Genomic DNA, 12,313 nt, shown 5'->3' on the forward strand with positions numbered 1-12,313 from the left:
AGTATCCTGGGATAAACCATGATGGAAAAGAATATGAAAAATAACATATATATATATATATATATATATATATATATATATATATATATATATAAACTGAATCACTTTGCTGTACAGTAGAAATTAACACAAACATTGTAAATCAACTATACTTCACTAAAATAAATTTTTTAAAAAAGAAGCTCTCCACAGGCTTCCCTCTCCCTACATACAGTGTACCCCTCACACTTGCATACATTTTAGTCACTTGCCTGGTTCCTGTAGGCACCTGTGCTTGTCTTTAAGATGCCTGCTGCACCCCTTTTTGCAATGTATCATGTGTCAGGGCATCCTGGAACAGGTCTGTGGGTCAGAATATGCTGACTTCTTATTCTGTAAAGATTTAAGAACTGCTGGAGGGAACACACCTCTTATGGCTACTCCCCACAAAGCCCTGTTCTTTGCATGTTTAAGGGTTATCTCTTGAGCCTGTAATCTGTCACATCATTATACTTGTGCAATACTTACTTACTTATGCCCCAGTCTACTGGGTTCCTGGAGGGTAAGCCCCGCTCATCCTATTATCTGTCCTTTACTCCTTTCCTCTAATCATAGCGAAGTCCCAATCTGCACCTTCCCTCCCCAAGTTTCCAGATCCCCAGCCTCTCCGCTCATTCGCAGCCCTGGGGCATCGGGGTAGAGGGTGGGCCCTACTGCATGATTGCTTCTAATAAAACAACTATAAACTAAAAAGAGCAGCCAAAACAATGAGTTGCGAGCTGAGAATATGGAAAAAAGCAAACAATTAGTTCTGACTTGGATGAAATATCTTCCTGACTTATCAATAATCCACTAGAAACTGCATCCTCATCACAACACAAAAATTTCAGTATGAAAGAAAATAAGCCCTAACTTTTTAAAGTTAGTTTAAATATGTTTTACAAGTATAAAATTTATTTATTTATTTATTTTGGTTTTTTTAACATCTTTATTGGAGTATAATTGCTTTACAATATTTTAAAATATTATAATCTTAAAACATACTTGCATGAAACTCTTGGACCTCAGAATGGAACATGTAGGGGAATAAAACCTTTTGAAATTAAAAATTATGTTCAGCGGAAACATACTTTTAAACCAATATGGGTTTTAATAACTAAATAGTAAAACATTTTCCTTAACAACAAAATCAAAGGTGATTATATTTATTTTAATATTGCTATATAAATATGAGAATGTTAATTGATACTTGCCTAGGTCAAATATTCCAGTTGCATTAACAAACATATACAAAACAAACATAAATTTATAGCGAATGTCAAATTTCCCCGTGATTATCTCCTCCATCATGAATTTCATAGCCTTGAAACTGCCTTTTTTTGTTTGCTTTTGTTTATTTTGCTTTATAGTCTTAAAGTATTTAGGCAGGAAAGAGAGAAACAGAACTGAGAAATATTTCAATTTTGACTAAATAAGAGTCTGGTTAGTTGTAATCGCTTTTGAATACTTCTCATAGGAGAAAACACACTGTGACACGGTGACCTGCCACTCCACAATGGTTGGAGAGGTGAAGCCATTTCTTGATGGCAGTACATACCCAATGGCTCATTCTCTATAAAAAAGTGTAAGGAAAGACTAGATGGTTCATCTGAAAGGCAGGTTGCTCTCATCTGTACAAATTAACTTATTTTCTTGATGCTAGAACATCCATCAGAAAAATTTTACTTTGTGTTAAACAGGGATAAGTTCTGACATTGGAACATAGCCAATGTTTTCCACCTTTCTCTTCTTTTCCCTACCCATGAAACTCTCTGCCTAATTAAAATACTTTGAAAGGTACTTTTCATCTAATACTGTTAATAACAATAATGGTCTTGGATTTTTAAAACAATGGCTGCTTTGGTCTACTTCAGTTTTGGTGAAGCCATTTTTAAAAATCAAATATATGATATAAAGTTTCAATGAAGCATTAGGATCGAATGACACTGGAATTTCTCATACATTTACTGAATGCCTTCTAGGTTCAAAGTTCTGTGTTGCATACAGATATATATCCCAGTTTCTGAGTATCTTTGAATCATGATCCTTCAGCAACTGGTTAGGAAAAATACTACCAGATCAGAGTAAGGAATTCTTAACTTGGGGAGGGATTTGGAGGAGCGGGGGAGGTGTACCAGCAGATTCAGTTCAAAAATTCATTGCTCTGGGTTTCAACAGCTTTCCTCCAAGTCTACATTTTAATGGGGTGTGTGGAAAAAGGATTGGTTCAGGCATCCTTTATCATCTACCCAGACCATGATTTGAGAATTTTAGGAGCCAATAGCTTAAACTATATTAAAATAATCCAAAAGCTTTAAAAATGGTCACAGCAAACGCTGTCCTGAACTTAAACCTTGGTGGTGATAACATGAGAGTTCAAAAATGCAATTTTTTGTTCTTTTGGGGGCAGCGACTAGGAAAGGTCAGCTTGCAGAGCACCTCCAAGAGTCTGGTGTCATGTGCCTGCTCTCCTGCCACGTGGCAGTTCTAACACTTTCATGATCTGAATTTTGTCTTAACATTCTAAAAGCATAATCGCTAAGAATAATACAAGCATGGCAGGTTAATTTCTCCCTCCACAAATTCTGGTTGCATAATTTAACATACAAACAATTTGAGGAAGAGATTATTATCTCTTTACATTTTGAAAAGCTCTTCCTGATACGGTTTAAAATACGCGATTGAAACTCTGCATTTTCTTGAGTATTCAATATGTTTCTTGGATTTTTTTCCTAACTGCAAGAAGAGGATAAATAAAACCACTCAGTTCTTAAGCACAGCAAACATGAATCAAATAGCTTTTACTCCATATCTATAAAAGGCAATGCCACCATCATAAGTTTCTCAATATTTCCTGTCGCCTTTAAGCATGTTCATTATTAATCTCAATGTATTTTAATAGCATACATATGTCCTTGGGGCTTACTGTCATCTTTTTTGTCCCCAAATCTTTTAAAAATCTTAGCCTCTACATGACTTTAAGCATGTTTTTAAACAAGTTTTATGAAAACCTCTTTTTGTACTCCATAGTGACAGAGCCCCTCTGAATCTGGGAGAAGGAAATCACATTCCAGTCGCATTGTCAGCCCGAGGGGCATAAGCTCCAAAGCTCTAGTTCCTAGAGCTGTAAATCCATTGTGTTGCAGGTTATAAATAAGGAAATTGGCCCGTGACAGCTACGGTTTGGAAGCATTAACATTTTTGTGTGCAACTCTCATTTTTAATCTTTTCAGTTATTTCCCTTAGTAAAACTTAGCCACCAAAATGACTTCCTGTATCACTGACCCATATGCCATCATTAAAAGAAAGAAATTCCAACCAACCATGACAAAGGTTGCAGTCAGCATTTAAGACAAAATGGACTCTTACAGATTCAGCCAAAGGTAGCTCTCTCCGCCCTGCATCTCCTTCCACCCCGCCTCCCCCTACCTTCTCCGTCCATTTGAGCAAGGGACCTCTCTTTGCATTAAGAATGCGTGATGTGTGCTTTTTAGTGGCTGCATTTTAAGTTTGGTCTTCTCAACCATGAAAACACAGTTAGAAATTGTTCTCGGAGCTAAACCACTCAACATCTTGGCACTTGGTTGTTTTTAACTTTTCAACAATAGGCACTGTTCACTCCCCTCCATCTCAGTTCTTTATTCAGTGATCAGGCAGTACACTGATGAAAGGCTAGTCACGGCTGCCCCCATGGTATCAGTGCGGTGGCATGTGATGATTCACATGGGGTGTGTTTGATCCGAGAAAGCCCAGTCTCTGCTTATTCTTCCTTTGTTCTGTCATCTGGGGGAAAAGAGAGAATGCGTTGAGCTGATTTTCTCACTCATTCTCAGTGCTGGTGGGACACACAATGCTGGGTGAATATTTCCCAAGCACCTATAGTCTGTCCAGCATCACAGAAAATATATTTATCAAAAAGGAGAAAATATTTTTTAAAGTGAATTTCCCTAGGCAGAGAAACAGAGCAAACCACTCCCTGTGGTTAAGAAAGAGGAACTGTGGTTCTTTTAAAGCAGCCCTTGCTTGTAACACACACATAATCATCGCCATCACCTTAGTCATTTTAAAACCTACCACGGTTACTTTTGATATTATTTTTACTAATGCTAACAATTTTACACGACAAAGGGGTTGATTGTAGTGTTGAAATGACAGGTACTAATGACGATCTGCCTTTCTGATGAATTTAGTAATGGTTATGATGGCAGAAAATACGATTTTTCTAGGGCTCCCCTGGTGGCGCAGTGGTTGGGGGGTCTGCCTGCCGGTGCGGGAGACGTGGGTTCGTGCCCCGGTCCAGGAGGATCCCACGTGCCGCGGAGCGGCTGGGCCCGTGAGCCATGGCCGCTGAGCCTGCGCGTCCGGAGCTTGTGCTCCGCAACGGGAGAGGCCACAACAGTGAGAGGCCCGCGCACCACTGAAGAAAAAAAAAAAAAAAAAAGAATACGATTTTCTATAAAAAAGTCCAAAGAGGTCCTTGTCTTTCGGCAACTGCTCCTTCCTTCCCCGTTCGGTAGAAGTGTCACACAAGATGGGGAGGTGTGATAAGCAGAAGTAGCCTCTGCTTGTAGAGATTTGGTTCTTACAACACAACGTGGGGTGTTTTTTTTATGGGAATTTACAGTCCATCGTGGATAACAATCTTGCGCCCAGGAGTCTCCAGCCACCCCTTCCTCACAGTGGTGAACAATTTCACATGCCCCGCCCCCCCAGCTCCATCTGCCGAGCGCACCCACCTGCTCCTTGAGCTCCGCCAGCTGACCCGACAGCTGTCTGACCAGACTCATGGTCGATTCCAACTTCTCCTGCAGGTTCCGAATCTCATTTTGTTCACTGTCACCTTCATTGCTAACAAGGGACATAGCTCGCATCCGAGGAAACCAGTCCAAATTCTTCTCCTAAAAACAAATACATGTGCAGGAACAAGGGAATAAATATAGAAGAGTGCCTGAAGTTCTGTAAAGAATGTTTATAAGTGTTCATTATTACTAACATTTAAATCAAAGTTTCTTAGCACCCAAAGCAAAAGGTACTCTTTCTGGCCAGGGGTGGGGAGAGGTTGAGGGTGGGAATTAAATATTGCAACAAACTTCGTAGGGGCTCCCAGGGAGGTCCCGGATAAAGTATTTAGAGCAGCGCCCTGAACGCTGTGGGCGATCAGTGAATCTTGATGAATGATGATGTAGGGTCTGGAGATGCTAAAAGAAATGTTTCAGTTCCAGCCACCCATGCTGGTTTACCTCCCACTTCCCCAAGACAGGCTCCCAGCTCTGCTCAGGGAAGAGGGAAGTGGAAGGGCATGGCCCTAGGTTACCCTGTCTGCTCTCTTTGGAAACATTTTATTACAGTGGGAGGGAGGTTTTAGAGTTAGACTTCCCCAGAGGGCAATAGCTGGTGCCACTTCTGTTTTTCCAGGCTGACTGAGTGTAGGGGTGTGAGTGCATACGTGTGTGTGTGTGTGTGTGTGTGTGTGTGTGTGTCCCCTCCATCGTGGTAAAGACAGATGGTTAACGAGATACCCACCTCTCTTGAAAACTCTCCCTGATTGCCTACCATCACAGAATCACTGTGAATTACTTATACCCCGTCTTTCAATCCTCAAAAGAGCTTGCAAGGTAAATCATTGTCCCATTTTACAGACGAGGAATCAAGCAGCCCCAGCAGTTTAATTACCCTCATCACAAGCTAGAAAATGGCAGTCAGGATTTGAAGGCAGGTGAGCCTTTCCACCACTGATTGGATATGTCAGTCTGTATCTCTACCTATTTCTCTAAGTCACCTTCTCCCAATATCCCTAGCAGTGACCTTCCTGCTTCAGATTCTTTCCACTCCAGAAAAGTCCACTGCAGTGGCTACAAAGACGTCTGCCTAGCTGATCCCTAGAACAAGAGTCCGCAGAGTACGTTCCTCCCCTAAGAGGAAAGGGGAAAGACCCAACCTATGTATCTCTGGACTTCTGCCTAAACCTCATCTGGCCCTTGGATTGGTTTTTTTCTTTTTTTTTTCGTAGTTGTTAGTCAGAGAATAACGCGTTCTTTACAGTCCCCTACCCCCAATAGCAGTGAAAAGGGCTGATAAAGGATAGGATAAAACATATTAAAGACATTTAAGCTGCATTTAAATAGCTGTAGCCAATTAGCATTTCAAAGGAGAATGGTAACTTATGCGGAAGTGCAGAGTGACAGCCAGATTCATTCATTCAATCAATCCTTCAATATCTATTGCCAGGTATTTAGAGATGAAAATCAGGTAAGACAAAATGTCTGCTCTCAAGGAGCTTGTGGCTTAGGAAAGCCCTCCACAAAAAGTGAACTGGGCACTCTGCATATCAAAATCCCCTGGGGTTGCTTGTTAAAATAGCAGATTTCAACCCCACTGTCTCTTACGAAATTAGAACCTCTTAGGGGACCTGCATGATTCCTATGTGCACTAAAGTTTAAGAACTCTGATCTGTGGAGACATAGAAGAAGATAAATGGTAACTGCTTGGGTAGTGGCAGGGTAGGGGAATGGAGTGAAGAGGAAAGATCTGAAATGGCTGGCATGAGAAATGGGAAGAGGAAGCCAAATAGGGGCCCATTAATTGCTTGCAGGGGCGGAGTGGGAGACCGTGCCTTTTTTTTTTTTTTTTTTTGCGGTACGCGGGCCTCTCACTGTTGTGGCCTCTCCCATTGCGGAGCAAAGGCTCCAGACGCACGGGCTTAGCGGCCATGGCTCACGGGCTCAGCCGCTCTACGGCATGTGGGATCTTCCCGGACCGGGGCATGAATCCGTGTCCCCTGCATCGGCAGGCGGGCTCTCAACCGCTGCGCCACCAGGGAAGCCCGGGAGCCCGTGCCTTGTAATGACTCCAGCAAAGACCACTGTTCACCAACAGCCCAAGTGGGTGTGGAGTTGAGGCAGAGAGTTGGACTGATACAAGATGGTGTGTCCCCTGGAATGGGCCTCAGAAAGACAAAGGTATCAGGAAGCTAGGAATGTCAGCAGAGCAGTGATTGGAGTGAGGCACACTAGCCTGTGGACTGGTAGGAGGGATGGAGAAGCACAGACCTGTGCTAAATGCTCTGTCAGCACTTAATCCTTTCGACGATCCAGTGGACTCCAGTTCTCTTATCTATTTAGTATTTATATTATCTACCGTATTATCTATATCTGAATTTTACAAATGAGGAAACTGAGGCTGGCAAATAGTTTGGCTGGGATTCCCACCCAGACTTGTCTGCCTCCAGGCCTTCTGGCAAGAAGGGAGACTGTGGACAGAAAGTGGAATAATATTTAAAATTCTGAAGGCAGCACAACTTCAGGAAATAAAAATTCTAGAGTGAGAGGGCCTGAAATCTGATAAAATGCCAGGGAGTTTGGGGAGTTAGTATTTCATGGGTACAGCGTTTTAGTTGGGGAAGATGAAAACTCTCTGGAGATGGACGGTGGTGATGGCTGCAAAACAAGGGGAAGGTACTGAATGCCATAAAACTCTACACGTAAAATGGTTAAAATGGTAAAATTTTATGTTTTATGTATATTTTACTACAGATTTTAAAAAATCACAATTTGCAGAGGAGAATCTTTTGGATGAATCATGCATGAAATCCGCAAATTCATCCTGAAGGAGGTCAGTAGAAGGGGTGGATGACACACAGGAGTGACCAGGGGGTATTAAAAGACAGTGATGGAAAGGCTTGAAGAATGGGTTTTCACATGACGGTGAAGATGTGATGATTTCTTGGCGATGGGGAGTTGAGTCAGCTGACCCTCTTCTGGGGCCCTTCGTACTGAGGGGGTAGGAAGATCGGCCGCTGCCACCAGTGGGTTAAAGGACAGGGGACTCCTCTCAGGAGAGCCAAGAAGGCAGCCTTGTAGGAGAGGAGAGTTGGTCTGTATCAGGACAGGGATTCCAGGGAGGCTGATGGAACAGAAGCGTTTGAGAACCTCAGAAAACTGGGCCTGGGGTGAGAAGGTACCAGGAGACATGGTGATGGACCCAAGGTGGGGCTGGCGAAAACATCAGCTTTCAGAAAGTTTCCAAGAGAAAGAGAGACAAAACAGTGTTCTAATGCTTAGCAAAGAGAACATGGGTGAGATGGTGGAATTGCCTCTGAAGAAATGCTCTCGTAGGTGTGGCGGGGCCCAGGTCAGCCCAATCCACGGTCTCTTGCTTTTGAGGAAACAATGGCAGTTCTCAGGGGACCACTGCCCCAGCTGGTTGGGCCACAGGACTCTTTCCTTACACATTCTTTCTTCACTTGTTCCTTTGTTCATCCATTCATTGACTAATTCTTACAGTGTTGACTATGTCTGTGCTAGGCACTGGGAAAACAATAGAGAGCCAAACCCAGTGCAGTTCTTGTGCTGGTGGAATTGACAGTCTAGGTGGAGAGTAAGACTTCAATCAAAGATGATGAAAACAGCGACAAGCCGGGCTTAAGGGCTGGCTAGGAAGGCCACCCAGCTCCACTGTCCTTTCTCCTAGTCCCTAAAAATCATTCTCTCTTCTAACCTTCTTTTGGTTTTTCTCATCTTTCTTCCTTTCACTGCCTGTACCTTTCTCTGTTTTTGTTTGTTTGCCTGGTTCTCAGCCTTTTCTCTCCTAGCTTTATGCTTTTTGTTTCATTCCTCTCTTCCTCTGTATATCAACGGACCATAATCTGAAGCTAAAATATAACGTGTCATTAAGATTTTTTTTTTTCAGTATTGAATGCTTTCTGGTTCTTTTTCTTAATTTTTAGGAACCTGACTTGAATGTTTTGCATCTCACTAAAATGGCAAAAAATAAGCAACCTAAATGTATGGTCTTTTGTCCTCTTTTTACAAAAAAAAAAGCCACACTTTTAAAAATAAATGTTCACAACTGATGTTCCTCTAAATTCGTGCAGAAAGTATATTCTTTTCACCAAAATTAACTCAAATAAAGCAGAGTTCTTAGAATAAATGCTGCATGGGCTTGTTCACTGAAAGTGGTTTCCAATGAAATACCCCAAGGCTCCTCTCTCTGCTCCAGTGTCAAAAAGAGCGGCTTCCATGGAAGGCTCGGCCTGAGCCCGGTGAGAAAGGAGAGCGCCGCACTTTAGTCTGAGCCAGAACTGCAGGACGGACACTCAGAACGGTGACTGGTTAACAGGACGCCACTCCCTCACCGCGTCGACTTGTAATGTGTCCATCGTCTAACAAAGCAGTTGGATTTGATTTGTTATTTCTCGGTTACTCACATATGCTACGTACATCTCGTGATCGTGCTCGTGATTAGCAGAGTCCCATGGCGACTCTGGTTAGTCAATAGGACACCATTTCCTTATTTCATCAGGAATGAAAATGTTTAATCACAGGGTAATATAAAGTCAGGGAAGCTGCAGATTAAGTGTTAGATTCTGAGGTTACAGTGTATGATCCTAGCTACTTGGTGATGGGAAATCCAGAGCTTCTCAAGCCTTCTAAAATGCAAAGCCCAGAGATGAAGGGACTGAGAGCATGCCAGCCATAACCCTCTTGCTATCCCTAAATTCTAATAATAATGGGTTTTTCTCGATGACTAGAAGATAGACAGACTTAAGTGTGAAAACCTTTCAAATAGTCCTTTCAACAGTCAGATCAATTTGACTTATGTAATTTTGTAGTTATTCCGTAAACAATTAGGTTGTCAGAGTCAGTTAGAGCTTAGCCGTGCTGTTTTCATATTTGGTTCTTAAATGTGATACCCCATTTGCAGGAAAGAGGCCATGCGATATAAAGGGAAGAGCATTGATCTAGGAGTCAAAACACCTGGGTTCTGGTTTTAGTTCAGCCCAAAACTAGCTATGTGATATAAGGATGGTGGGGAAGCCTTATTCTCTGAGTCCCAGTTTCCTCATCTGTACAACCAGAATGTTACCCTGGGTGGTCTCTATGTCTCTTCCAGCTCATCGTTCTGTAAGCTATGAATTCAAAACTTTACAAACCAAATTGCTGAGACAAGCCCCAAGCTCGCCAAGTGAGCAAACAGAAACATAGCATTTAGGCTAGAAGCAACCTTGAAGCCACATAACCCAAGCTCAGCATATTACAAATGCCCATTCTGAAACCTAGAGAGTTTAGGTTTCCTTGAGGTCTTATAACTGTTTCCCTGCACTTAACTTCCACTTCTGGACAAGTTCTTCCATATGACGTAGTGGAAAAGCTCTTGTATGATCTAGCCCTGCTGATGCTTAATTGGTGACAGGCTTGAGAAAATGTAAAGATTGTACGGATTTCTCTCTGCATCAGAACGAGATTGAAAAGTAGGAGGAGATTGATTTCAGTGAGCCCAACCTTGGAGAAACTGTCTTATGTCATTTTAGCTCCACTAGGTACATATTAAAAGTCACGTGGGATAATTTAGGAGTTTGGGATGAACAGATATACACTACTATATATAAAATAGATAAACAGCAAGGACCTACTGTATAGCACAGGGAACTATATTCAGTATCTTATAACAACCGATAATGGAAAAGAATCTGAAAAAGAATATATGTATACATATATATATATATATAACGGAATCACTTTGCTGTACACCTAAAATGTAAATCAACTATACTTCAATAAAAAAAGGTTTAAAAAAAGATTAAAAATAAGTCACCTGCATGTAAGCTAAAGAGAAAGCAAGCACTGTAGTTCTATAACACAGTAATAATTCCATTTTTTGGCTGCCTGACAAGTGTCAGGCACTTTAGTCATGCTATGGCCAATACCCAGAATGATTCCATAAGGTTGAGACTGTTACCATCTCCATTTTACAGATGACAACACTGAGGCAGGAAAAGGACTAGTTACTTGCCAAGGCCACAGAGGGGCTATAAGTGGCTGGGCCAGGCTTTGGCCTCCACTCTGTGCGACGGGAAACCTTGTGCTCCCTTCACTGCACTGGACTATTTCTCCACGTCCAAGGGAGATGTCAATGCTTAGCTTCTGAACTTGCCAGAGAAAACAGAGACTACAGGGAGAATACATTTTATAACTTGAGCCCCCTTGATTACTTCTTCTGGGGTATGCTAAAGGTTTATTTACTGAAAATCGGAAATAAATGCTTTAGGTATTGTATCAGAAATGCAGATGCAGATACTGTGCAAATACATTGATCAATGCTTGACATTCACTGCAATTTTGCAGAGTGCTCTAAAAGACTGTTAATGAGGGGTACCACATTGAACATACCATGCACTGTATTGTGTTGTACTGGTATATCCATAAACCATTTAATAGGTATTCTCATTTCTGCTTCTAGACTCTCTATGCTTATAATATGCTGTTACAAGACCACTGGCAAAGGTTTTTCTTGGTTACCATCCTCTTCTAAGCCTTAAGTTTATATTTCATTTTCCATTCTAAAATCATGCGCAAAGCCTCCTAGGCCGACGAGTATAACCATTTCCCCAAAGCCTCATTGTGACCCACTGCATTCCTCTCTTCGCACTTTTGGTTTGAAGATGTCAGCGGAAATGGCTCTCAAAAGGAACACCAGCAATGCTAATACTCCCTACTTCCTGGGAGGTCCCCGAAGGAAAGACACAATTCCTGCTTTCCTGGAACTTCAGAACAAGGACAATATCTGGAACAGGGATTCTTTCTGAAGTCAAAGGAATCGTGTTGGTTAACGCGAAGTGCTTCACGTACCCCATCCCAGCCTCTGCTCCATGAAGGAGGGGCATGGCGGGCTTCCCGCCCTCAGACCAGCGTGGCGGCCTTGCTGGCAGGTGAGACATTATCTCAAAAACTTAAGGGAGGGACTTCTCTGGCGGTCCAGTGGTTAAGAATCCACCTTCCAATGCAGGGGATGCGAATTCAATCCCTGGTCGGGGAGCTAAGATCCCACATGCCGCGGGGCAACTAAGCCTGCGCGCCACAACTACTGGGCCCGCACGTTGCAATGAAGAGCCTGTGTGCTGCAGTTGAAGAAAAAAAGATCCCGCATGCCGCAACTAAGACCCGATGCAGCCAAAAAAAGAAAAAAGAAACTTAAGGGACACCCACAACACTGGCATCTGGGCTTCTAGCTTTGCTCCTGGTGAACACCCGACCTGTATGTGACAAGCATTGCTCAGTTTGGACAACAAAAGGCTGATTCTCACAGGGGTTCGGATGCAGGCCCTGGGTTTTGAGGAAGAAAGGATGAGCTGGAAAACACACTCTTGTGTGACAAACACTGGGGACTGGAGGTGACAGAAAGGATCCAGCTGTGTCCTTTGAAATTAAAACGTTATTCCTGGATTGACAAATAAATGAAAACCTTGGCAACTCATTCTAAAGAAAAGGGAGGGAAGAAGGGCAAATTTTGCTGCATT

General features: G+C 42.4%; 1 protein-coding gene across 3 annotated transcripts in view; it reads right to left on the reverse strand.

Annotated features, from left to right (window-relative positions):
- Positions 1 to 237: 237 nt before the first annotated feature.
- ITPR2 (inositol 1,4,5-trisphosphate receptor type 2) overlaps positions 238 to 12,313 on the reverse strand; it is a 527,727-nt gene continuing 515,651 nt past the window's right edge. For 2 of the 3 annotated variants that reach the window (XM_060024471.1, XM_060024470.1), the window contains 2 exons: positions 4,755 to 4,916; positions 239 to 3,801 (listed from right to left, as the gene is read on the reverse strand). In XM_060024471.1, the coding sequence (XP_059880454.1) occupies positions 3,715 to 3,801; positions 4,755 to 4,916 (249 nt within the window). In that variant the 3' untranslated portion in view covers positions 239 to 3,714. Of the gene's footprint in view, positions 3,802 to 4,754; positions 4,917 to 12,313 lie in introns of all 3 variants that reach the window. The other variant, XM_060024473.1, reaches the window with a different exon arrangement.

Source organism: Delphinus delphis, chromosome 11 (assembly GCF_949987515.2).
Source record: "Delphinus delphis chromosome 11, mDelDel1.2, whole genome shotgun sequence".
Taxonomy (NCBI): Eukaryota; Metazoa; Chordata; class Mammalia; order Artiodactyla; family Delphinidae; genus Delphinus; species Delphinus delphis.